The 27,823-nt window shown below is 46.4% G+C and overlaps 1 protein-coding gene across 2 annotated transcripts; it reads right to left on the reverse strand.

Moving 5' to 3' along the window:
- LOC119457966 (uncharacterized) lies at positions 1-27,761 on the reverse strand. 2 transcript variants are annotated; one of them, XM_037719748.2, is made up of 8 exons: positions 27,673-27,761; positions 24,443-24,615; positions 20,220-20,317; positions 15,958-16,171; positions 7,714-7,893; positions 5,961-6,058; positions 2,067-2,296; positions 1-167 (listed from the first exon to the last, which is right to left on the reverse strand). In XM_037719748.2, the coding sequence occupies exons 2-7, from the start codon at positions 24,539-24,541 to the stop codon at positions 2,260-2,262; spliced, it is 726 nt and encodes a 241-aa protein (XP_037575676.2). In that variant the 5' UTR covers positions 24,542-24,615; positions 27,673-27,761; the 3' UTR covers positions 1-167; positions 2,067-2,259. The 2 variants fall into 2 exon arrangements, with proteins under 2 accessions (XP_037575676.2, XP_049526554.1); XM_049670597.1 differs by lacking the exon at positions 5,961-6,058.
- Between the last annotated feature and the right edge of the window lie 62 nt (positions 27,762-27,823).

Raw genomic sequence — 27,823 nt, forward strand, 5'->3', positions numbered from 1 at the left:
ATCGTTTATTGAACACCGTTCTCTTCCTCTGAGGCACGAGGGTTGAACGTAAGCCCGTATACGGGGAAGACGCAGCATCTTGAACCGCTGAAAAATGTGGAACAGTCGCGGTGTGCGCCAGTGGCCCGAAAGTTGTCGTCTCACGTGGTTGTAGAAACGCCCGAGATCTGCAAACGAGTGCGCGATGAGCCGGCATCAGGCAAAGCGAAGTACTAATAAAAAATAAAAAGCGGAGAATCTATTCTAACATCTTCGGGCGCTGTGCGTGCATGTCCAAATAGCGCGTCAAACACAAAAGAATCGACGAGAATAATTATATATATAACATGTCGTATACATCTTGAGACACTTCCGATTCGACCTTTGCTTGCTGCAAGTTTTAATAATAATTATAAAGAGTTAAAACACGCAAGAAAAAACAATGATCGTAAATCGGCCTCATGTAACACAGGCCGACATCTGCTTCCCGATAATTGCGACACTTATTTTGCCAGACAGGAATCCGCTAACACTCCGAAACCCACAGATTGTGAATCGGAGCTTCTAGCTCTGAACCACTTCGCCGATACCGCAGCAAATAATACTGAATACTGCGCCTGGACTACACGTGGTAGAGTGTACGCGTGACAATACTTTTCCTGGCCTCTTGAGCACTCGCACAAACGTTTGGGTGACGCAGCGCTCTGCTGCCTATCCATAAACCAGCGTGGAGGTAAAAGATTAGAAACGATGTCCACGTGGTAACAAGCGAAAGACATAAAAGAGAGGAGGAACAGGTTGTGCCTTTAAAGTGACATGTTTTAAAGGCGTATCATAACCATCTTCTTCGCTTATCGACAACCGGGAAACGTTATCTACTTAACGATGATACTCGAGAAGAAACGTCATTGACTAAAGTTTATTTGGACCACTGCAGGTATACCCCCTCCCAAAAAAGGAATACCCTGAGCTATGTGCCTGTAGGACCCTCGCAAATGGGTGGGAAGGCGATGTGCTAGAACACGAAAAAAAAAAAGGCGCGGAAGCTAGCACTATCCAGTACCACGTGCTCCAGTTCACTGTAAAGAAGAAGAGCGGCACTAGAAAGTTCCGTCGCCATTACATGTCTCGCGGCCAGTTCGCCCATCCAGCTGGTGCCATGGTTGCTGCTGCTGTGTTTCCGGCTGTCGCTCGACGACTCCAATGCATAAAGCTCGTCACAACACAGATGGGGCGCGGGCGACAACCAATCACGCCAGCTGCAGGCGCGATTGCGCTTTCTGGGATCAGTTCCCTCCCCTGCTGTGCAACTTGCCCATTTTTAGGGGACTCCTAGCGTTGTTTTGTACGCCTGACCACTTATGTCCCCTAACTTTGGGCCCCATTTTTCTCAAGCTGCCCAGTCACCACAGGCAAACAGAATAGAAAATGAAATGTAGGTTTGGCGAGGGTGGCCTTTGCATTGCGTTACAAGTGAACCAAAGCCTGGACTTAGCAAGTGTCGAGAGCTTTTCCTGCATGCGTCAATCACCGACCCTGATACGAGCGGCCAGGTTCAAATTCGTGACGTCAGAGAAGCGACATGGCGCTCGATATATATATTTTTCTCTAATAAGTGAAAGATCGTCCATGATTTACCTCTCTTTTGCCTGCCAAACAAACAAAAATAGTTTGCTAAGGACAACATAAACAGTATAAACCAATTTTCTGCTACCCTCGACTCAGCGTCGCTTGACTATTTCAATCCGCCCGCATTCAAGCCTTGTTGACACTCGTTAAGTGGGGTTAAAGTGTTATTATTATATTAATAAATACCGCGTAAAATAGGTGGCGTATTGAGAGGAACATAAGCGCGAAAGAAACTAGGACAAGACGAATACACAGGATTGTGTACTCGTCTCGTCCTTTCGCGCTTCTGTATTTCTTCTTAACACGTCATTCGTTTTTCTTCTCAGTTATGAACCTACTCGCCCGAGAAAATTTTCTACTAAATGACGTATGGTTCAACCGAAAGTGTCGATGGGCAAGCGAAATAAATGGCCAGCCCGTACGACTAAAAAAAGAGGAAGATTCTCGCGGGCACTCACAATTTCCACATTGTGCGTTTGCAGGTTTCGGGTAACTCTGATGGGCTTGACGCTCGGCTCGCCAGTGGTTCGATCCACCGATACCGTGAGCGGTGCGGCCGGAATGGGTGCGCCGATAAGCGAGACGATCATTTCGGTGGCAGTCAACTTGATCACGACCGTCATATCCTTGTTCTTCTGAAGGCGCAGCAGTTTAGCGGCAACCTTGCCCGTCATAATACACTAGGATCCTGCCGGCGACGAGGTCGCGAAAAAAGAACAACGGCACATGAACGCAATACAAACAAGCAAACAAGCAAGCAAGCAAACAAACAAACAATACACAAAAAATGAGTGGCGATTTGGCTGTTAGTTCGAGAGAATTAACGCGTTAGCATTACGTTGCCCCTCTGCGATGTCCAGGATCCATTATTCAAAGCACGTTCAACACATTGCAAAATGTCGTTCAGGAGCTCATTCGACGCGCGTCCGGCCTTTATCGAGGTGCGAAGTGCATCTGGCGGTGGTCCGGAGCAGATTATCGTCGGTTGCACTATACCGGGTGTGTCAGCGAACACTTTCAAATAATGTTTAAAGGTCGCCTGTGGCAGATGGCACAGTTCTACTTCATTAGCTGGTCCACTCGAAGAGGCGGACATGTACAAAAATTGAAATGCGCAATCGAGTAATTAACAAAGATTCTTTAATTCAGTTTTCAACTAATTACCTTATGGCCCATATTCAAATTGCACATTCTAGCCGCGGAGTTCGCAAGGCGGATCCGCTCGGAACGAATTCTCAGGATGACACCAGTTTCGAGATATTAATTCCCGAACTTTGCGGAGAAACGCATTGGCGTTCCACTTACTGTTGCGCTTCAATGCACAAAACGACGTTTTGTTAAGAAAGAAACTGGAATGCCAATGCATTTTTCCGCGAAGTTCGGGAATTAACATATCGAAACTGGTGTCATCCCGAGAATTCGTTCCAAGTGGATCCGCCTTGCGAACTCCACGGCTACAATTTGTAAATTGCAATATGGGCCATCAGGTAATTAGTTAAAAACCTAATTAGTGAATTTCTGTTAATTATTCTATTATGCACTTCAATTTTTTTTTGTGGAAGTAATGTCCGCCTCTTCGAGTAGACCAGCTCATGAACTTGAATTGTGCTATCTGCCGCAGGCAACCTTTAAGAATTTTGGAAAGTGTTCGCTGAAACACCCTGTATATATATATATATATATATATATATACATGAATGCGTATGTAAATGTATAGGTATATACATACACATACATGCATACACTTTTTTACCCCTTTGACACTCCTATTGCTAACGCATTAAAAAACCCGGTAACTCGTTAAGCTTAATAGAATAGAAAATTGGGTTAGTTGTTAACACTAAACACGACGGCTGTAGCGCGACGAACTTGCACACACAGGAACAAACAAGGGGACACACACAAAGCGCTACTACAATCTATTCTCAACATCGCTAAATTTGGCAGGCCATTTAGGCGGGTGTGCGCAGCTTTCAAAGGCTGACACCACCCTAAAACACGGCGTCTGCTTGCGTATGAAGGTTCCCTAGGGCGCCATTTTGAATCAAGACAGAAGAGTTGCCAAACCTGCAAGGCAGCTTTCCTGCGCTGCAATATTTGTTGCTTGTGCAGTGTAGCGCCGCGCGTGTTCGGCTTCCGCGAACGCCTGTGCTGTGCGACAGAAGCAGCTCGCGACAGCGTCATCACGTGACCTAGAACATATGCGGGGGAGTTAATAATGCGTGAGATTCTTTGGCTAGGTACCCGAGGTCATTTTCTGCTCCGTTCCGTTCGTACTTCAGTTTCGTGTCCCCCAAAAACTATAAGCGCCATCTAGGCTTCAATAGGTGAATTTCTGTGAATCTTCTTTCCGGTTTTCTACGTGCCAAAGCCAGTTCTGATTATGAGGAACGAATTTCAGTAAATACACAAACTTTTGTACGATTACCGCCAGCTATACTTGTGGGCTCACGAACGTCCGACGCAATCTCCTGTGAGAAAGCTAGTGAAATATATAAATAAGCATACATAAAAATCCGAGGACACTTAAGCACTTTTTAGGAGTTGTGAATGCAAAAGCATTAACGTCCGATTGAACGCCGTTGATCGATCCTCCGAGTTATGAACTCCCTGTGAGCAAGCGAGCGCGTTGAGACGCGTGGCTTACCGAGGTGCAGTTAGAACGCCGGCGAGAGCTTGCGCCGACCAGGAACGCGCGGGTATTACAGGCTTCCGAGAGCGAGAACGAGGGTGACGTGGCGTCGCGGCGATACCCTCTCCCCTCACCTAGCGTGCAGTAGGCGTACCCTCTCGACCGCTCTGCTCCGTCAAGGCGCGCTCGTGACATCGCGTCGCAGCCAATGGCAACTCCGTCGAGGCGCGCTCGAGACGTGACGTCGCAACCAGTGGGACTTTAGGCGCCGTTTCGCTTCTACAGACTACAGACGCCGGCTTTTTCGCTCAATGGGCCTTTTGACGATTTCGCATCAAAAATGTCCACCGGCGTGTTTCGACAACGGTGCCCGCAGCGCAGAACCCGGCTACCTTAACCATTACGCCACGCAGGAACTCCTGAAGAAGTATAAAGTAGAACCCGGATATATCGAACTCACATATAACGGATTATGTATATGGAACAGCTGTATAGTCCCCTTGAAAAATTCTGTACAGTCGAACCCGGATACATCGAATCTGAAGGGGATCACAAAAAAAAAACGTTTATGTGATCCCCTTTCAATTCGATGTATCCGGGTTCGACTGTATGTCGAATTACCTATACATGTATATCCAACTTTTGTGTGATCCCTTGAGATTCGATATATCCGTGTTCGACTGTATATCGAATCACCTATACATGTATATCGAACTTTCTTGTGATCCCCTTGAGATTCGATATATCCGGGTTCAACTGTAGAACATCCTTAAGAGTTTCCCACATAGAAGCTATCGCGTGGAGACGCTCGGTGCGCTTTCCGAACACCGATGGCGTCGGTCTCACCTCGTCCACCGCTGATGTGCGACGCGTGCAACTAAGGTCGCATTAGTGAAACGACTTTTCAGAAATGCATAGCTGATCTCTGAGGTAGATTGTAGGCTCAAACACGCACCCACGTCACGCTGAGTGCTCCGCCCGCCTCAACGCAGCAGCAACTCCGGCCATGCTGACCTAAATTGCCTCATTAAGCTTCACAGAACCGTTTGTCACTTAGAAGACGCCCCGCCATACTAAATAGACCTCGCGACGTGGTAGCAACCACCAGAAACTGCCGCTGAGCGCATACATGGCATACAACACGGAGCGCTCGCCCAAGCCAGCATGCTCACTGCCCATAGGTGGCGCCACTGCGTGCGGAATATTGTGGCCGGCACCCACGAAAAAAAAAAAAAAATTCTATACTGATTGTGCCTGTAGGAAACACGTGAGATTCTAGGTGACCAAGGAAAAAAAAAAAGCTTATGCAATCGCTTACGTGCTCAGTACGGCTATTAGGGTTGTAATTTCTGTTTGACACATCGTAATTATTCCTACGGAAACGCTATGCGCTTACAGTTTCATACATTTAATGGCATGGCATTGTCATCGCTACCAGTAATCACTGTCACGGCCATACGTGCACTCTTAGGAAGAGGCTATGGAGATCAAAACAAAAATTGTTTAAAAATTTCAACTAGCTCTCACTGAAAGAACTGCGGGTTTGGACGCATTGAATCGAAGGTTTTGCATTGCGCTACAATATAAGAGGTCCTTGAAAAAAAAAAAAACAATAGACACTTCCTTTAAGAGAACCACTGCAGTTTGGCATTTCAGTGCCTACTATAGAAACGAAACATCTGAATTGATTGATTGACTGATTGATTGAAGTAGCGCTTACTCTCCCGTGCGATGCTCGCGCATAATGCATTTGCCGGAGAACCGTATGAGGCCATTGGCGGCCAGGGCGTACTGTGCGGGTAGTGTGTAGCTGTAGTTCTGCGAGGAAATGTGGCACGTTGATTAGAAGGTGTGTCCGTGATTGCGGAGCACAATAAAGAGCCTTAAGGCCAAACTACACGTATGAAAGGCCGAACTACACGTGCTCGTGCCAGCGCGCGAAAGCCCACGCGCCTCACGCATGCGCAGATGGTGCCGCAGTGATCGTTCTGCAACCATCTGCGCATGCAGATGCAGACGGCATGCAGACGGTTGCAGAACGCGCCCGCGCGCCGGCATGCGTACACGTGTAGTTTGGTCTTTAGGAACAGGCGTATAAGCATTTCCTCGGAGTATAGGCAATCCTTTTCCGCCCAAGAGATATGGAGGCAGCTGTCACAGAGTAAGGCGCATGCGTATAGTTTGAATACCGAATACATTCGTGCTAGGGCAGCATTTTCTTTCTTTCTTTCTTTCTTTTTTTTTTTTTTTTTTTTGAGTGCGTGTTGCGATTTTGACGACGTGTGGTTCTTACAAGGGTGTGATTCATGTCGGTCCCAGTTTTCCCGCCGTGCGTTATTTCCGTGATGTCTTTGTGGCAAAACAGCGAGCGCTATCGCTTTAACTCATAATGCACTTACTTCTTCGTGCATGCATATCACGCGAACGGAGCCGATCTAGTCTTATAACCACGGTCACTGTCGCCATCACGTCCAGCTCAGGCCCGTGTCGGCAGGGAACTCGTGTCTACAGTAGTCCTCCGTGGCATTCGTGGTGTTAGATATGCATCTGAGTTTACAACAATGTTCAAAATTCGAAGACACCACACACCTCGCGCTCGGGAACCAATAGCAAACGAGCTTTTTCTTTTTTTTTCGAATTTAGGGTTGCCAAGTTTGGGTTGCTGTTGTTACGCGAAAGTAGCCTTTACTCGACTGTATACGGTAGTCGTTCCTTTTATGAAAATTTCAATTACCATTAAAGGTCTATAGAAGTTCTTCTTAGGAGCTGTACGAAATGTATACTTATCAAGTCGGCTTATACTCTTGGGTTCTTTCGTTGACTGTTGTCTACAGTCTTTCTGCAAACAATTACCTCTGGAGTCTGTGGACTAGAATAACTTTCTGCACGACCTTAGTTAAAAATAGCATACTCGTATAATGCGTGTTTTTGTAGACCATGCAGAATTTTTAAAAGTCGCCTGCGGCAGATAGCATAACTTTTGTTCATGGAGCTGCATTACTCAAAAAGGTGACATTACTTGGATGCGAAATCAAAAGTATTAATCGACGGGTTAATAGAAAATTACTAATTAGCTTTTAAGTTAGTTGATTTAAGGTGCATATAGAAATTTACGGATTCCAGCCGGTGAGTTGGCAAGGCCTATCAACGTAGAAGTTGGCTCTGAACGCCAAGCAAGAGGCTAAATTAAGCTCAAATTGCGTCATGCGTGGTGCTACAACAGCGCCATCTGTGCACCTGACACATGCATGATCGAGCAATAGCATCTTTTCTCTGCCCTCTGATACCAACGTAAGGCACGTTGGTATACTGCGGTTACAATAACATAAGCGATATTACTATTACATTTTCTCGTTACATGCGAGTAACGTTAGATGTGGTTATAGCAAGTGACCCCTCTCCTCTCCCTCTATGCTGACCGAAACGAAAGACGTTTCCCGCCAAATTAAAAAAAATGATATCCCAACACGTACCTCTTCAAACAAGGTCTGCCATCGTGTGGAAGTGTGGTGAACTTCGTAGACTTTAAAGCCGCGCAAGTCCTTGCTGGTGTCGCCTACGAACTGCTCGCCGGCTACCAGGCGCGCACAGTCCTTGAGCGAGGTGGCGGATGGCTTGGTGCCAGTGATGGAGGCCTTCCCTTCTACGTAGAACTGCGGTGGCGGAGCGCCACTGTGTACAAACATATGAGAATGGATCGTGTTTTATAACACACCGCTGGGACATATACAGTGCGCCCCGAACCCGACCCGTATAATTCTCATAAAATGGCAGTGAACTTTCTTTAGAATTTCGGCCTACTTTCAATTGAATTTCTTGACATCCTTCTCTAGCAACATTTGTTCACAGTCTCAAAAGAAGTCTATTTACTGCTATTTTCTCTACAGAACGCTTTCTTAGGAATGTCGTTGGACCTTTTTTAAGTTACCTTTTTTTTTCTAAAAACAGATCTAAATAGAATGCACCAGGAAATTGGAATCACTCTGTTGTAATAACAGTTTTAAATTTTTTTAAAAATAAGGTTACATTCCTAAAAGTCAATTTTTACCCCAATTTCTTCAGAAAGTACAGCTACTTTTTTCCGAACAGTTTCTAGTACAAACGGGTCAGTCATTTGGCATACTACTTTGCAAAGACACTTTCCAACAGAACTGATGAATGCTAGTCGAACAAGGAATATACCGGAAGCCAGACCTCTGACGAAGGCAAGCTATCTTCATCAGGACTCTGACGAAGCAGGGGACTGACGAAGACAAGTCCCTTTGTCGAAACATTGTCCTCAGCGACATTTTTTTCTTCGACTGCTGCTCATCCCGTCGAGCCTCCATCTTCCTGTGACCTTCTGTCTCATTTGGTTTTCAACCGAACGCGATTAGCATTATTTGGGAACTTCACGGGCACCGACCAAGAGTACCGGCCCACCGCTATCTTTGTCTCGAACAGTTTTACCGCCAGCTTGGGCCACAGGTTAGTTCATGGTCGAATGCGTATACACCATCGGGCTGCCGTGCTGAGTGAACAGGCTTCGAAGCCAACCGTCTGAACAACGCGGGTCACTGGGTGTGTCGGGTATGCAGTACTCGATCGGTATGTGCCATTCTTCAATGATGGCACATCTTGTTCACCGGGAAGCGTGAGAGAGGAATCCGACTGCATACACAGCTGCATCACGCGTTTAGGTGGTGGCAATACGGTGTACCGCTACATATTGCGTCATTGCTAGCCTCATTAACGTCCGCATTCATCGTGAGATGGTGTGATGAGGTTCTTCGGATACGGGTGTGGCTATTTAGGCAAAGCCTAAGTGCGACGTCAGAATGCAAAAGCCGTTTTGGTACCGGAAAAACAAGTACTTAATTCACGGCAAAGCACACGATAAAAAATTTGTAATCGGGAAATCGGGAATTGGTCATTTAGTGCGTACCATTCTTTGGAATCATCATTAATGAACCTTATACAGTACCCTTGAAACCAAGACTGCCGTATTTTAAAAGGTGAGCAACTCCAAAGAATACCACGCACACTATGACGATCTCCCCCAGTCAACTTCTGCGCTGCAAGCGCTCCCTGCTATCGTACCGCTTTCTTTGGCGCACAAATTGCCCGATCACGCAGAAATGTAAGATTGGAGATATTGTACAACAAGCAGGGTCAGTTCAATTCAACCAAGCTCCTCTTAAGTACTGCGTGCGAATACTTGTAACCTCGCATATGTTTTAGGGTCGGCACCAACTGCCTGCAAGTATTTACTGAGGGCAACAGCCCCTTCGGTGACGATTTATTATCGCCAGTCGATAAATGTATGAAATTTACATAAGTTTATGCCAAGGTACGGGGCCTCGTCTGTGTAGAGAATGCTGTGTTGGCATGCCATGCTGCCGGAGTGTTTGAGCAGTTGCTTGCATCTTATGACCGAGTAAGTCAAGGTGGTAGAATGACTCTTTCTGCATTTTATGATGAGTACCCTAATTGCACAGTGATTAAGTATCTAATTATTGTGCACTCAGTTAAGAGACGTTTATTCATCAAAAAGAATTAAATCACTAGTGCGAATTACTTGCCGAGGTTAATTATTCATTGCAAGCATTACTAGAAATAAAAAATATTATTTCGCAATTGCTACAGACACGTCACACCTCCCGTCAAACACTGTAGTGCCTTCTCCAGAGCGATCTTCGCTAGCGATAGATTTCCCTCAGAAGTAAAATGAAGGTACACCCTGAGGTAAGCAGAACATTGAATTTACCCTAAGCTTAATTTTTATGTCTATTCCTTGCCACAACCGCACAGAAATTGCAAACATAAGCCGCGTCCACAAATGTGCACACCGTGACTGAAGGCGATAGACTCTAAAGCACAGTACATTTCTTTAGCACTATAAAACTAAGAAAAAAAGATCCAACCGAACCCAAGTATCTCACTATGTATATCAGCAATGAAGCGACAGACCGCATTGCTAATGCCGAAACGTGCGTTTGCATCCTGGTTCCTCTTTCACGCTTGCCATCGCTGCGCCCGAAGTGCCATCTGCCGGCGCCACCTCGAAGTCCCCAAGTGGCGCCAATGGCCTCCGAGATTTGCGCGCCTCAGATTTCGGAGGCCATGGTTCTTGGCGCATGCTCACGTGACACATGCCCAGTTATCTCAGTGGGCGTAAAGACGTTCATTAAGAGCGGCACATATCCAAGGCCCCAAACCACTTACCAAGGTTGGTACGATAGTTGGCTTTGAACCCGCTTCCGTCTACACAGCATTCTTCTTCTTTATGGGGTTTTACGTGCCAAAACCAGTTCTGATTATGAGACACGCCGTAGTGGAGGGCTCCGGATTAATTTTGACCGCCTGGGGTTCTTTAACGTGCACTACAACGCAAGTACACGGGCGTATTTGCATTTCGCCTCCATCGAAATTCGGCCGCCGCGGCGGGGATTCGATCCGGCGATCTCGTGCTCAGCAGCGCAACGCCTTAGCTGACTGGGCCACCACGGCGGGTCTCTGCACGGCAGCCCGATGCGCTATACCCATTACATAATGGACTACCGCTGTGACCCAAGTTGGCGGGAAAACGGTTAGAGACCCAGACAGATAGGTAGACCCTAAGAATGTTTACCCTAAGATAGGTTACCCTAAGAATGGTAATCGCCTAAAATAAGCGCGCAGAGCGAAATATTAAATCCTAAAGCTCGTCAATATAGAGTTACACTATATGCAGGCGTTGCTCCATCACGCGCTTTATCTGGCAATCAATTTGCATCCTTATAGCTAGTTCGTGGATAGTTTTAATTCCTCGTCATCATAATAATCATCATCAGCCTATATTTATGTCCACTGCAGAGCGAAGGCATCTCTCAGCGAACTCCAGCTACCGTTGTCTTGCGCTAGCTGATGATACCTTGCGCCTGCAAATTTCCTAACTTCATAAACCCAGGTAGTTTTCTGCCATCCTCGACTGCGCTTTCCTTCTCTTGGTATCCATTCTGTAACTCTAATGGTCCACCTGTTATCCATCCTAACGCATTACATGGCCTGCCCAGCTCCATTTTACCCTCATAATGTCAATTAGAATATCGGCTATCCCCGTTTGCTCTCTGATCCACACCGCCCTCTTCCTGTCTCGTAACGTTAGGCCTAACTTTTTTTCGTTCCATCGCTCTTTGTGCGGTCCTTAACTTGTTCTCGAGCTTCTTTGTTAACCTCCAAGTTCCTGCCCCATATGTTAGCACCGGTAGAATGCAATGATTGCACACTTTTCTTTTCAACAGCAGTGGTAAGCTCCCAGTCTGGAGTTGGCAAATCTTGCCGTATGTACTCCAACCCAATTTTATTCTTCTGTAAGTTTCCTTCTCCTGATCAGGGTCCCCTGTGAGTAATTGACCTAGATATAAAGTACTCCTTTACAGACTCTAAAGTACTCCTTCACAGACTCTAAAGAAGACGACGGTAACCCGCGCACCATCAAAATTGTTGCGTGAGCGTTGCTTGCTTACTCATAGAAGTAATGTCAAGAGTAATGTCTTACACCGTGTGTGACCCGCGCACCCGGTGTAAGATATATATATATATATATATATATATATATATATATATATATATATATATCTTGCACCATGCCCGCACACCATCAAAACTGTTGCGTGAGCGTTTGCATATAGATAAGACACGATGCCGGGTTGGTGTAGTAAGTTAACGCATCAACTCGGCAACGTGTACGATTTCGCGTCCATCCGGTTTTCGCTCAAGGACGCTGAAGGTCGACTGAACGAAGACGCATAATGATAAGGCGGATAATGTATGCGAGCAGCTCGGGAAACGCCTGATAGGAAAATACTGAGAACGCAATGTTTCGCAAATGAAAATATTCGAGCGCGGCACCCGCGGCACAAGTTTCAGGCATTCATGCTTTCTGAACAAGAGCAAGCTAACGTGCCAACTGCAGCGATTGCCATACCTCAACTCAACCACAGATCGACGGAAAGCTCCGACGCGTATACACGTCCACCACAACTAGCCAACCACTATCAGACGGTATGCTAGCCTTAAAATTAAAAATGATTGAGCAGCTGTACAGGTAATGTACTTATCCAATTTATATGCCCTCGACACAGTCGACATCGATTCCTTGGTTTCTAAAACACGCTGCTCTATTTGTGAGATCGCGCCGCGGTCGGCCTTTCCAAACTTAAGGCCACTCATGCTGTCGAATCCATGTGATCTCTCTTTAATATAAAGTTAAGTTCGGCATTAAAATCTCGCTTTATATATATATATATATATATATATATATATATATCGACTGCAAGTGCAAGAGAGTCACAACAACTGCACTTGTCCCTATCTTTGACTCATGTCAGTTTTAGAGCCTTTCTTTCCCTTAAAGGGACACCAGAGAGAAACAGGAAGTTCAGCTGGAATAAAAGAGGGACCTTCAGGAATGCCTGCAGTTCTTATTGGGTGCAAAAATGTGAGTTATTAGAGCAGAAATTCGTAAACAAAGACCAAGTATCTCTTCCTCAATTTCTGTCACCCCCGATTCGGCGCTGAAGCAGTGCCGTCACGGATTTCATTGCTCTCAGTGAATAAGAGGGCGCCATGGTATACGTCACCGCTTGCGTAAACGGTCGAGGCGCTGGCTGCACCATAGGCTGCATGGCCGCTGCGTTTGCGTTCGCTGCGACTTTTGCTTAGGCGTTCTGTGACCGCGATGGATACCGTTGCTGACGCTGAACCTTGCAACGAAGAGCTCGCCAGGAAAGCAGGACTGCATTCCAGCGGCTTCAGTGAAACGGAACGCGAAATGATCCTCCATGCTCTCGCGGTAGGTGTTTGCGCGTACGTTGGCGGTGAGCCGCCCGGCGCGCCGACGGAAAGCGAAGCCTCGTTTTCGTCGACGGAAGGCGAGGCGTCCGGTCCACCAGGCGACGATGCTGCCGACAGAACAAGCGTAGAAAGTTGCGCGCGTACTCGGTATAGTTTTTTCGTGGCTTTTTTTTATGACATTCCGCACTCACCGAGCCGCCAGTTTGCTGCTGCAGGAGCACCAGTAGGGGATTTGATGAATGCGACATTGAGGGAGCAGCTGCTCGAGAAAGGATTGGCCGCTGGGGCACGACAGGATACTTTCCGAGGGCAGGAGTATATACATAATCCGAGGGCGAGAAATGCAGTGAGCACACCATCGGTTTCTCTGGCTCTCTTGCAGTTTTATCATCGGCAGAGCACTGAGCCATTGCGAACGTCGGGGCTCATCGCTCGGCACCGCATGAAAGGACACAGTCGGGTCAACAGTCGGAGCAAGCGCCTTGCGCCGTTTATACAGCCCTCAATATACACACACGAGGCATTTTCTGGCTGTTACCCGCGAAGTCAACGTTTTTCTAGCCACGCAACACGCAACCAAACACTGCAACACTGTAGAGCGGAAGAGGCGCTTGCGATGACGCATGGAGCAAAAACGAAACCATCACGACCGCAATTTTTTCTTATTATTTAATTTCGCGCTAAACTTGTACTTCCTCTCTTGAAACGGTTTAAAAAGTTGGCAAGTGCTGTTTATGTACGTTTAAGGTGTATTTACTTTTGCATTTTATTAACAGTGATAAATCGCTCTCGACCAATCGCGACCGGGCTGCGTTTGCGATCTCTGACGTGACGAACATGTAATGCGGGAAATTCAAAGGGGCGTCAGCATCTATCCTTCAGGTTTGCGCTATTTTCTCGCTTATTAAATCTCTGTTCGCAGTAGGAATGGTATGACTGTGATCGTGAAAGGATAATCTACCACTAAAGCTCAACTTCCGGTTTCTCTTTAGTCTCCCTTTAAGCAAATATACGTAAGCGAATGTACGACAACTATAAGCACATTGCCTTTCAACGAAAAGGCTGATGTTAATTGCTTTTCAGCATGGAACATACCCACGAGGGGGATTGGCCACACAAACGAGAAGTTGAATGAGGCTAAATGAAACAAGAATACTTTATGAAAGAAAGATCAAACATTTCTAATGACAAAATATAGGAATATTTTCGAAAAGCAGCGGTTGAAAAGACGTGACAATGTCTCATCTGAGAGACAGAACCCCTAGCAACGTAACCGGCTTGATGCTTCTGTAAACATGTGGAGTGCATTGGAAGTTGCTCCGACGCCGCACCCAAACTGCCCCGCTTCAAATAATAAGTTGGAATAATCATTAGGAACTTAAGATCTCACTATGGTATGCGACTTAGCTATAAGGATGGGCGAATTATTTACTGTTTCGGATACGAATCGCATATTTCGCCCTAACTATTACTGTTCATATTCGGAGAGGAACTACACCACATTTTCGAATATCTTAAAATTTACCAGAATATTTCGCAACAAACTACTCTTAAAATCTTGCTGCTGTTCTCCGTCTTGTTAAACAAGTATCACAAATTACCAGAGGTGAAACAACCACAAAGGCCTTTGAAGGAAAGCAGTAACAAAATGTTTATTGGAAACGGTGGAAGCCTACATAACAACCTGTAACTCTTGCTTGAACTGTTATTTAGTTCTTTTTTTTTTGCAATCCAGTCACGCAGCATTTTAATTTTTTATGCTATAACCACTGATGTTTTCCTTACAACGGGCCCTCTTACAGGTGTATACAGCAGATAAGTTCTTCAATAGCTTTTTCTTTCCCGCCAACTGCAGATCTTTTACAGCGAAGCTGTCTATGGCTAGGGTCATTCTATGCATTTTTCGTGTCCGTCAACAGATCTACGTGTGCAAAAACTCAGCTCCCGAATTTGATGCAAAATCGTTTCATTCTGTGCAAAAGCTTATACGTCCCGTCCCTTGGATATGCATTTTCAGTAGATTAGTTATCAATAGGCACCATTTTCAAAATCAGTAGATTATCAGGTAGATAATAAGGGTTTCTCAAAGATTTACCACTGTGCGACCCGCGTCGGCCATGCGTACGCTCGCACCGCCCTCCCTTTGTCGTCGTTCCAAGCACTTGCGTGCCTAGTTTCCTTCCGCTCTCCCGGCGTGGCGGTCTCGTCGCGCGTGTCTAGTTGCCTCCGGCTCCCCGAGGTGGCGGTGGTCTTCCACGCGAATGTATGCCGCCAGTCAAGACCGCCGATCAAAATAAAAGTGTTTGTGCGTGTGTCTTTCTTCGGGATGACCACCGTCGCCGCTCAAGAGAAATAAAATTTGCTCACACCTTTGATCTAAATTTGATGTCACCTATATGTCGTTTGCTAAACTGCTTCGCTGGTAATTCACCTTCAGTGCAATGAATGGCGCGTGATTTTTTTTTTCAACCACGATTCATTCGCCGTTTTTTGGAGAGCTAATCAACCAACACCCATTAATTTTTCGCGAGCTTGTTTGCAACCAGGCTCTACGCGTAAATGTGGTTGAGAGAATATTTATGCAGTTTCTTTAGTGACGAATTCGTGATCCTGCGTTTAAAAGTGATCCTTTGTACCTAATACAGTTAGCTGTCTTTTTCTTTTTTTTGGTTACACTGGTCAGTACAGACGTGGTGCCTAATTATATCGGAATACATATTGCTACTGTGAATATACGCGTCTGCGTTTGACTATTCGACATTCGATTCAATATTCGATGCTTACTATAGGTATTCGATTCGCATTTGAAGAATTTGATATTCGCCCACCTCTACTCTTAACACATTGTAATAGGTACGAACCAACTGACCCATAGCAACAAATGGCGATGCGGTACGTACCTCGATTTTGTCATCGGACCTCCATTCCAGCTGGAAGACCAAGGGCTTGCCCGAATCGAACGTGTTGTTCGACAGGGGCAGGTCCTGACGGTGGTGGTGGGTGAGATGCAACAGCTTGGTGCCCGCATAGAGCTTGGCGTCGATCGGATCGCGGCTCAAGTAGAAGTACTTGTCGCTGTTCTCGAGGGTCTCGTAGCATATCTCCATGTAACGGCTGCAAAGAGCAGAGATCAAGTAGCCGGCGTCTTTTGAGTAATTTACATAGTCTCCGAAATCATGTGCGGTGCCATTTTACGTATGCGACAGCGAGTTACACTGAACGTTTGCACTGGTTCGTGAACCCTCTCGCCCGAAGCCTCTTATGTGCCATATGTGCCTGAGAAATGTGTAATCCCCAACTTTTTACTTGGGGTATAGCGTTACCTTATGTGAAAGGGAAACTATGTCATCCACCCGAATGGAGCACGAAGCGACAAAGAAAACCCGTGCGGGCTTGTCAGAAAGAACGCCTAGCAGTTGAGGAAAAATTTGCCCTGGGGTGCTATGCAGGGTGCACCGAGTTTGGCGAAACTCGGGATCTTCGCGAGCTCTGGGGACATCCCAAGATGAAAGAACTAATAGTACCAAAACAAAGTTTGTCCATCGGCACGCCTCCGGTTTCATTGGTTTATCTATATTCACTCTGTCTGGCTATCAGCACTTGAGCTTTGCCATTACTTATTCGCCACCGCCACAGGTATACAAAGCGCGAAGAGCTGTTCGCGCTTTCGGCGGCGCGTCGAATGGCAACCCTAAACCCGGTCAATATTTTTCACGAGCGCGAGATGCACTTGGGACCGGGGACGCATGCTTCAGAGGATCACGGAAATACTTTTCTGCCCAATCAGACAATTATACTTGAAGGACGCCGTCTCAGGAATTCCACGACGCAAACGTTTTTCGAACCATAAGTGGAGTTATCGTACCGATACTCTCTCTTTTAAGTCTCCGCTAGCGCGCTGGAAGCTACACAGTGGAAAAGCCAAAGTGCAAAGCCCCATCCAAAAGCCGATTGTCTCGGAGGCGAAAGGACTCGTCGCGGCACGCCGGGGCAGACGACGCCACGCAGGGCGCTGCTGCTTGTCTCGGAGGCCACGCGGGGCAGACGCAGTTACGCGCAATTGTCGTGCGTAGACCGGCGGTGCCAATAGTAAATGATCTGCCGCTCTTTTTGGGATCGCAGAAATATGTATCTTTGTTTCATTTAACTCAATATTAGAAATTATAATGTATTACCGAAAAAATGCTCTCGCGATCACGAAATCGGCCAATAGCGTTTGCGGGTCCAGGCCGCTTGCGATGACGCTTCATGACGGCATTGCGGAAGCAAGGGTGAGCTATTTCTCGCCATGTTTGACACGAGATTGTGAATTCCCTGCTGCATGCAGTGCAGCGTTAGTTCGCTCACATGTTCAGCGCTTCCTCTACGACAGATCGGCAACGTTTTCTTACAATGTTCAAAAAAGTGTTAGCAATGCTTCTTGATTAAACACAGTGTGCAGCAATTAAGTAGCCACCTGCTGTATATTCGCGACGAACTCGTAACTTATCGGGGAGTTGCGTGTTCCAGCGCGTTGAGCCGCGACCACCTTTTCTCTTTCATTGGCTCCGCACCAGGTGGCATTGCTCATAGGAGGTCCCCGTGGTAGTTTTGCTACCTATTCTGCTATCTATATAACTCTGCTATCTATTAACCATTCAAGATATGCGCGAGGTAAGTGCGCTTCGCTTAGTCGTGGGTATTGCAGTAAGTTGCTCATTGTTTCTCTTCTAGAGAACAGAAACGATACAGAAGAAACCGAAGGATCTGCTTACAATAAAAACACACATTTGCACACATGGTGGACTTGCGCATGTGGTGCATCGTGTGCAAGTTTGGCTTGTGGTGCGTGGCCTGATCGTAATTGATTACTCCCCACTCTTTTTGTATCACTGGCTATGGCTGCTGTGTTAACTAACGAAAGAGAAAAAGCTATTTCTAGGTAAACTAATCTTAACTAACCTCTTGCGTGAATCTGAACTACTTCTGGGTAAACTAATCTTAACTAACCTCTTGCGTGAATCTGAACTACTTTTGCATATTCGTGTATAGTCCAAGTATCCTGCATCGTAACTGGCAAAAAAAATGTGTTCCCCTTTGAACTACCCATTCCTCTCAGACGCTCATATCAGATACAACTGCTTCGATATTTAGGTATTTTCAAATGAGCGCCCACTAATTTGCCCCAATTAATCAGGTAGCGGGTCCAGGCTGCAAAGAAGGCGTACTGCTATGCCACCCAATAGTTATTTTTCATGCTGGCGTGTATGGGCTAATTATGCTTAAAGAGAACTATTTACCCACGTTACTCAGGAGCATCTGAAATGGACTCCAATGTTTCGATTTTCGCTCATCTACCATACAAGGTGGCGACACGTTCTGCGCCGCATGCATCCGGTATAACAGCCTCGTTCAAAGAAAGATTGAGTACTGTGGAGACATTTGCATCACAAACAGCACTGCCACGCCTGCTATAACATGAAATTACACGTTACAACACACGCATACGCTGGACGTTATCACGATGGCGCTAACAACCTCCACACAATCTCCCTGAAGTTCGCCGCAACGCTGTTGCTTGCAGATGTCACTTGCAGATGTCGTACGAGAAACAGGCTCGTGTTCTGTTCACAAAACCGATCCTCGCCCGAAAAAGAAAATATATTATCGAGCAATATGTGGAGAATGTAGCCATTGTCGTCGCCACAGCATTGCGATGCGGATAATGGCAGTCCATGTGGCTCTTCGGCACGGATCCTTTAGCGTGCGAAGAAATTAGTGGAAGGAAACAGACTTGTCTTTCCATCTGGCCGATGAACACTGCGAAACGCAGCAAAATTGCTGCGTGCGGAGTCTCTTAGGTGGCGGCACCATCGTTCTTTCTACAAGCGCACCCGATCGCAGTATACTACAGCTACCAAGGCTATAGACGGTTTCATGCTCGCGATAACAGCAGCCAGCGTGCCACCCCCAAGAAACTTCCGGTCACGTGCCTTATCAGTCTGCTATGTTTTAACGCATGGTTACTTCTTTGCCAGTTACATTTAGCAGCTACGTCAGTGGGCAAAACCGGAAGCCGTGCAGGGCCTATGTTTGTAATCCGTAAAAAGGTCTATACGAACGGAGCGTCTGTTCCGACCTTCGTGCTAGGTTTCCTGCGCTCGCCGCTAGGTGTCGCATGAATTGCTGGAGTCGCGAATACGAGGGTGCGACCAATATATCTTAGCTATGGAACCTGGTGTCGGTCTACTTGTTAACTCGTCATATTGAAGTAATTAGGCGCAATTTTTGCACTCTTTTGCACAGAAGAACCCCTCCCCCTTATTGTGTATATGCGTGTGTGGGTGTGTAGGTGAATGCGTGAATGCGTGCAGAAATTGCGCCTAATTACTTCAATGTGGCGACCATATATGCACGGATGCGACGTACGCGGGCCGGCCGGAATTCCTGGCATCCTTAAAGGAAGTTACACGCCGTGTAGGGCCTGTAATGGCATCGCAGAGGTGCCACTGCGCCGCCCGTAAATTGTGGCGCCAGGAAAACTGAACAACTTTCAGATTGTGAGCACTAAAATTGTTTCGCACTTTTTTTTTATTAGTCTGACGTACTAGATTTAAGACAAGAGGTGCGCGCTGGGAATAGAATGTCACATGACTTTCGGTCGTGCGCTAGCATTCTCACGAATCCTGGGAAATAATTCAGCCAAGAACATAAAACATGATTTGAGCAACTTTGCCGGTTACATAGCATGACATCTACCTTGCATATGCGGCATAAACATATAGCATGCATGTACCCAAATATATGCGGAGCATCACGGCGGCGAAAATTCGCCTGTTGTGTCCACCTAATTGCGATGCCAATGCAAAAATTCTTACGACTGTGCGATCATTGTATAATGATACACATCTGTTAGTGTATAAGAAATTTTTGAGCACACAGTGGTTTAGGGGCCATTTAAGAGGTCATCTGTGGGTGTAGTGGCCTGGAGTACAAAAGTGTGCAGTGTGCGATTCCAATTTAATTCAATCGAAGCGTATTCCAATCGAATTCGCGTTGCATCTAAATTCGATTCGATGTCCCTTTTTTCTTTTTCTTTCTTTTTTTTTCGGGAGTCTCTACAGGTGGGGGGCCCCGGCTTACGCCGATAGATAGAAAAGGCACGAGAGTGTGGAGCACTTACTTAGCCAAAACTTCAACGACGATTGTGAGCTTTGAATTTTTCACGAATTTCCTGCTGAACTCGACTCTGAAATCCTTCTGGTCCGCATTGAATGGTTCCTGCAATACAAAAAAAAAAAGCCCAAACGCATTGCGATGTTGGCATGTAAATGACCCGAAGCTACAAATTTGAGTTTATAAGGAAAATGGAAACCTGTGCTTGTCTCTCTATTTATCTCATCATCATCATCATCCTATATTTATGTGCACTGCAGGATGAAGGCCTCTCCCAGCGATCTCCAATTACCCCTGTCTTACGCTAGCTGATTCCAACTTGCCCCCATAGAGTTAGTATACTGAGTTGGTTACATTAACTCTATGCTTGCACCTGTATTTATGTACACTCATGCTAAACACATGTTTTAACAAGGATGAAACGCGAAGACAAGTTCGCCAGATGCACAGCGCCAGACGGGGATGCAACAATTTTTTTGCACTTGATGTGCCCGGCATTCTTGCATGAGTTTCATCGCTTCTGGGTGCGACGATGACGTGCAAGGTGGAAGAGACAAAAGGACGCTGAAGTAGGAAACGTATTTGTGCAAGTTCACCACCTCTGTCCCCGTTAAGAACACGTGATCTACAGAACCACCAATTATTGACGTGGGTGAGCAGTTTTTCACGTCTTTGATAAGGGACCGATTACTTTGAGAACATACGTTTCAGCCATAAAGTAGACAATTCAGCAACTTCCGGGCTTGCGAAGGTTGGGGGCATTTCTGGGGTCCAGCCATTGTGGATGTGATTATGTATATGCGGGCCACCATTCACACGGGATGCCGAAATGCAAAAACCAACTTTTGGGGCACCGACGCAACGATGTGATAAGCACAAAGATGACGTATGATGCTGGTGGAGGGAAGAGTGATGACGAGAAGTATTATGTCCTCGTGTATCAGTGAAAGATTGATACACGTTCTGGGCGATTGTTTACTATTATTATTATTACTAATAGTGTTACAACAACAAATACAGAAAGAAGAAAGAAGCGAGAAAGCTGTCAACTGTCACAAGAGGGGAACAGTTTCGCCTGCCGCTTCTACAGAGTGTCCCACCTATCACGCACCTAGATTTAAAAATATGCAAATGCCACGTAGCTGTACAGAATCAAGGTAATGTTGTTTGCCGTCACTTGGGAACACTCGGATTATTTTTTTAATTCCGCCTATAATTACACAACTAGCCTTAATTAATTATTGAACTTCTCGAATATTATAATTACACGAAAAGTGTCAATGAGAAAATCGTAGAGCAACACACGAAACTGCCGATGCAGCTTTAATATTTCTGTTGCTCAATACGTGCTACGTGCTCAATGCGGGCTACAAAAGTGTCTTTCCGAGCGTGAAAGAAGCCCGCAAACACACGCAAAGGGCCTCGAGCGGCCAGTCACGGAGGGCCGCAGCTAACTGACCCCTATACCTAATGACTGCATATCCTCCCCATTATACTCCCTGTATATAACATGCGAATATGGTAAATGTATTCATTGGCACAAAGAAGTGCCTCCTGATCTTTGGTGGCGACGGAGGTCCACCAGCTCCAGTGAGCAGCGACGGGTGGAAGAAACCTGTGGGTTTTAGTCCAAGTATGTCGTATAAGTACGTCATGCAGAAGACGAAGATAACGTTCAATAGCCTGGCAAGACAACAATAATTCAGGATCGCCAGTCAGACTTAGGAGTCTGTAAATGAGTATGTTTATCTAGGTCAATTACTCAAAGGGGACCCTGATCATGAGAAAAACATTTACAGAAGAATAAAACTGGGTTGGAGTGCATACGGCAGGCATTGCCAAATCCTGACTGCGGGCTTACCACTGTCGTTGAAAAGAAAAGTGTACAATCATTGCATTCTACCGGTGCTAACATATGGGACAGAAACTTGGAAGTTAAAGAAGCACGCGAGCAAGTTAACGACAGCACAAAGAGCGATAGAACGTAACATGTTAGGCCTAACGTTAAGAGACAGGAAGATAGCGGTGTGAATCGGAGAGCAAATGGGGATAACGGATATTCTAATCGACATTCAAAGAAAAAAATATGGAGCTGGGCAGGCCATGTAATGCGTAGGGTAGATAACCGATGGATTATGGGAGTTACAGAATGGGTGCCAAGAGAAGGGAAACGCAGTCGAGTACGGCAGAACACTAGGTGGGGTGATTAAATTAGGAAATTTGCAGGTAGAAATTGGAATCAGCTAGCGCAAGACAGGGGTAACTGGACATCGCAGGGAGAGGCCTTCGTCCTGCAGTGGACATAAAGAAAGGCAGATGATGATGACATCTTAGTCCCGCGATGATGGCTATATGGCGTTGCTTGGTACTGGGGCGGCAAGATCTTCACGAGGACAGATAGCGGCGACCGCGCACCTCTCACACGATCGTTAGACACCACGCATGCCCTCTACAGGTTTCATCGTAGCATGCTCAGGAATGTGAGCATGCTGGAGTACAACGTGCTCGTCTGGCTTCCGCTCGAGTAGCAACTATACCACTGAATTGGGAACTACTTTATCAAGAATACAAAGTTTAGACCAGAGCCTGGATTCTTTTTTTCACTGTGGCGTCGTATTCTACAACCGCATCCTTCAACTTGCTCGTTGTGTTTACCCCATGACATTGACAGTTGTGTTTCTCTTTTTCCCCTTAATGCTCGCAGCTTGCAAAAACAAAGGCGATCAACTGACTACGCACCTGAAAGATGTGCTTGTGCAGTTTGATGTGTTTGTGTTAACAAAGATGTTGTTTGCACGTAATCCTAAAGTACTTGTAATTGAAAAATATAGAGACATTTCTTAGTTCCGAAGTCACCGACATGGAGGCAATGCGATCTCTATACTTAGCGAGTGAAATTATTGGAGACGTTATTCCTGATTATTGTGTTGCAAATATTGATTTTGAAGCGTTGTGTACCAATATACATGCTGGTGGCCAAGAGATTTACCGCCCTCCATCTTAATCACTACATACATTTTCTAGCTATGCTAAGGCATTTCAAAATTATGTATCTCAGAATTATCAGAAGCTGTACTCGTTAGCGGTACAATCGTGATCACTTGTCGTGTGCGCAACCAATTAGTAATATTTTTCTAGTCTTTACTTTACTTTACTAGTCTTTACCACTGAAGTTATGGCGATATGGACGGCAGTAAACAAAGTTATCACTTATCACCAACAAACAGAAGAGTGCTGTCATTTACACCGATTCGTTGAGTGCACTCAGAGCAACCGCTGCTTGGCGATATCTTAAACATGGTTTATAATAACAAATACGGACGAACCATACGATTCTGCTGGGTCCCTAACCATGTTGGGATACCAGGGAATGAATCGGCAGATAGATGAGCAGCCATGGCAGCGCACAAAGACCTAACTCACTCAAAAATTCCATACAAAGACAGTATCCGAGCAATTCATAAAGCCCTGACATCAAATTGGTAGCAAGAATGGTACTCCTGCATTAACAAGTTACACATAACCAAACCCCTGCTTGGCGAGTGAAAATCTTGCAGTCACCAGCAACGGTTCTATGAGGTGATCTTATGACGACTTCGAATAGGGCACACACATCTGACACACAATTTCGTACTTCGAAAAGAAGATCCGCCAACCTGCGATAAATGTCATGAACCTCTCACCGTAATACACATTGTTATGACATGTCCACATATAGAAACACACAGACGGAAACTTTTGCAGAATCTGTATAACTTACACATACCTTTACACCCCGCCTCATTATTGGGAGATGATCCGCTAGTGCCATTCACTGACTTGTTCAAGTTGTTAGATGAAGCCGGTTTTTTACATAGAATATAAGGTAACGCAATTTTCGCTACATTAACATTTCATTTCTTAATACCTTGTGGCTGGCGCAGCATTGCCTTTGTCGCTTTTGCGCCATTAAACCTGAATTAACTAGCTAACTAACAGTATTTTTCTTACCAGCTGCAGACTCATCATTCAAACTCTCCGAAGAGCAACGTCTTATAATAATAGTAAAAACGCCTGTTAATTATACTCGAAATCTATACTTGATTCTTGCTCTTGTCAATTCACACTCGATTTGATCTCCAAAACTTACTATTTGTACTCCCTCCCCCCTCCTAATTATTTGCCTGATTAGTTGACTCACTGATTGATCGATGTCTCGCAGTATTCAACCTGGCGCAGTGCCGCACTTACGTTGAAGTACACGTGCATGCCGAATTCTCTGCGCACCGCTGTTACGACTCTCTGCCCCCCGGAACTGACGTTCCTAGGCATAGCCGGGACCTGAGACATCTTTCGTGTAAATCTTGGTGGTGCTGCACACTCTGGAACTCGACGGCGTCGATGGCTCTGGCGGATGCCTGCGACTTATTAGAGAAAGCAAATACTATGCAGAAAAAAGTAATATGCAGATCCGACGCACATTTTGGAATCTACGTGAATCAAAGTGTTCGTGACGTGGTTAACGAAATTCAAGGTAAGTCTTGTCCACTTCGTTCCTGCATCATTAGGGGCAAAGGAACTGGCGCATGTATGTGCTCTCACGGATCCTTGCTACGCATTGCGAAAAACTCTTTACATTGGCTTGTATTTTCTCCATTTATTGTTATTCATTTTAATCACCACCGACACGCAACGATCATCTCAGAGAGCTATAGCTGGCCCAATATGTAATGGCCGCTTCTTGGCCAATCTCCCGTTCGGGGTATGTGCCGTACTATGGAAGAGAGAGAGATAAAACTTTATTTTGTCCATGATGGGGTCTGGGGGCGGCGGGGGTTGGGAGACTAACCCCCAGGCCTCCCCTTCCTCAGACGGCGGCCAGCCCTTGTTTTCTGGCGGCGTCTTCGGCCATCCGGACGGCCCAGAGCTGCTCTTCTGGGTCCAAGCTGAGCAGCAAAGTCTCCCACTGCTCGGCCGTAGTTATGATGTGTGTAGTGTTAGTGCGGTGAGTGTTGGTGGGTGTAGCTTTCGGGCATGCCCAGATGATGTGATCGAGGTCAGCGCGGGCCTCGCAGGCTTTGCAGAGTGGGGAGTATGCATCGGGGTAAATTCGGTGGTATAGCACGGGGTTTGGGAAAGTTCGCGTCTGAAGTAGTCGCCAAGTGGTGGATTGTGATTTATTCAGTGTTTTGTGTGCTGGTGGGTAGCGTAATCGCTCTCTGCAGTAGTGGAGGAGGATTTCTCTGAATATGACCATGCGGTCGCGCGCGTGTCCGCGGTGCAGAACTAAGGGCTCATCAGGACTGGAAGATCCGGGAGACGGATGATGCGCCTGGTGTGCGAGAGCTCGGGCGGCATCGTGGGCGGCTTCGTTTCCAGCCAGACCCGAATGACCAGGGGCCCAGATGATCTGTACGCGGCGTTGCCTTGAGGCGGGAGTGTCGGAGAGTATTTTCTGTGCTTGGGGTGCTATGAGTCCTCTTGTGTAGTTGCGAATGGCCGTTTTTGAATCGCTGATGATGTAGTGTGCATTGGTAGAGGCATAAGCCAAGGCGATGGCCGTTTCCTCTCCTTCTTCGGGTTGAGTGGCGAGTATTGATACGGCCGCGGCGAGGCGGTACTGCGAGCCCGCGACTACGGCGACCGCCATGGCGTTCTGATGGGGGTATTCCGCGGTGTCCACGTAGGCTACATCTGCGGCGTGGTCGTAGCGCTTTTGTAGATGTTTAGCTCTGTCTGCACGTCGCTCCTGATTGTGTTCTGGGTGCATATACGAGGTATGGGCGATATAACTAACTGAGCGCGAATGTTTGGAGGGACGGGTACTTTTGGTCCGAATTGGGTGGTGTAGGTTATGCCTAGGGTGCGCAGAATGTGTCTGCCCGTGGTGGAGTTGGCGAGTCGTTCATATTGGCTTATACGCTGAGCTTCAATAAGCTCGTCTATGGTATTGTGAAGGCCGAGGGCATCCAGTTTCTCGTTAGATGTGGAAATTGGAAGCTGTAGGGCTTGCTTATAGGCCCTCTGAAGTCGTCATTGTAACCAACACACCCACTCGCTTCTTCGCTGATCCTCCGTTTTGTGTATATGCCCCAGTATGTGCCATGGAATGGAAATTGTCGGATATATATATATATATATATATATATATATATATATATATAGTTGTCGTTGGCACGATATGCACTGCACGCGCCTTAGCCAATCCCTTGTTGCGCGTATCTGCGTTAGTATACGGCGATCGTCATAATCGTCTGAAAGAGCTAGCTGGCGTTGGTACGACAGAAGCATACGTGCGACAATGATTGTGGGCCTACATCGTATTTGGTTGTCAAGGTTATCAGCCGGTCTTGCCCATTTGGACGTGAGGCCATTAAGGAGTTACTTTCGCGAATCGGTGAGCAGAATGGTTCAAGTGTATGTTTATGTTCACGAACCGGAACCGCACTGGCTTCCTGGCTAGGTTAGAAGAGCTGATGTACACCCAGCCACAATAGTTTACGGACTGCGGGATCTCAGAAAACGTTCAATTCCCTAGCAGCTTGTAGCAGCATGCCAGTAAAACTGTATACGACAATGTTGTTAACAAGTTCTAGTCGAGGGCCAACCTGCAAATACCAGGCTGCGTTTGAGGATGCGAAGATATTCAACTTTTTCTCAGATTGCATGGTCCGTAATATTTTGTGACCGGGTGTACATGCCACAGTTTTGATTGTTTCTCTCCTCAGCCCTGGCTGGTTTGGTAAGTTAGTACATATATTGTATTTCTGCGTGAATTGATTAAAGGCAATAAAGAAAAAAAACAAAGGTATGCGTGCGAACGAAAAAAAGAACAAACTTTGTGGCCTACGCCGGACTGTATGTCCGATCGCAAGTGCTTGCCTGGTTGTTGAGTCTGTTTCCAACCTTAAATTGTTGTAGTGCTTTATTTTCGTAAAAGTTATATTTCGAGGTAACGAAAGAAAATTCACCGACGATTACGATATTCCTTAATGCGCAATTTGAGCGCATCTGTACACGTGTTTTCATTTCGCGATATATTGAGGCATCACACCGATCACCGCACCAACTCGAAAAGCCGTGACGCGCTGCGCTGTACTATGCAGACCGGCCGCACAGTGGCCGCTTCCCCGCAACAGCAGATTATGCAACCCTAATGTTTACCGGGAAACGCTTGCGGCAAACGCTATGCGACAAGGCGCGTTTCTGGATCTTTTTTTTTTTCTTGCCCTCGCTCATTCGGCACGGTAGATACACCTATGGTTCACGTTACGTGAAACACCCTCTATATGCGGTACGTGGAAACGCTTGCCTCTGGGCGAACGATGGCTACAGGGCATCGCGACAGCCACAACGCCTTCTACAAGATATGATGCATTTCCTCGCGAGGCCATGTGACCTGGCGCTGCTGTCGGAATAGAACGTTTGAGAGCCCGATATTCAGTGTGCGTAAGGACACGCTAAAACTATCTATTACTTACTCTTCAAGTTTCCGGAGCGAATAGGCTCCCTCGTCAAGCGGTTCGCAGTGGCTTGGTGGAGCGACGCGCAAAGCAAGCAGCAAGGGTCAGCTGTGTTGATGCTTCACGAACTGCCACTTCTTATATACATTAAGCGGGGAAACAATTGAGA

This window comes from Dermacentor silvarum, chromosome 7, assembly GCF_013339745.2.
Source record: "Dermacentor silvarum isolate Dsil-2018 chromosome 7, BIME_Dsil_1.4, whole genome shotgun sequence".
Classification (NCBI taxonomy): Eukaryota; Metazoa; Arthropoda; class Arachnida; order Ixodida; family Ixodidae; genus Dermacentor; species Dermacentor silvarum.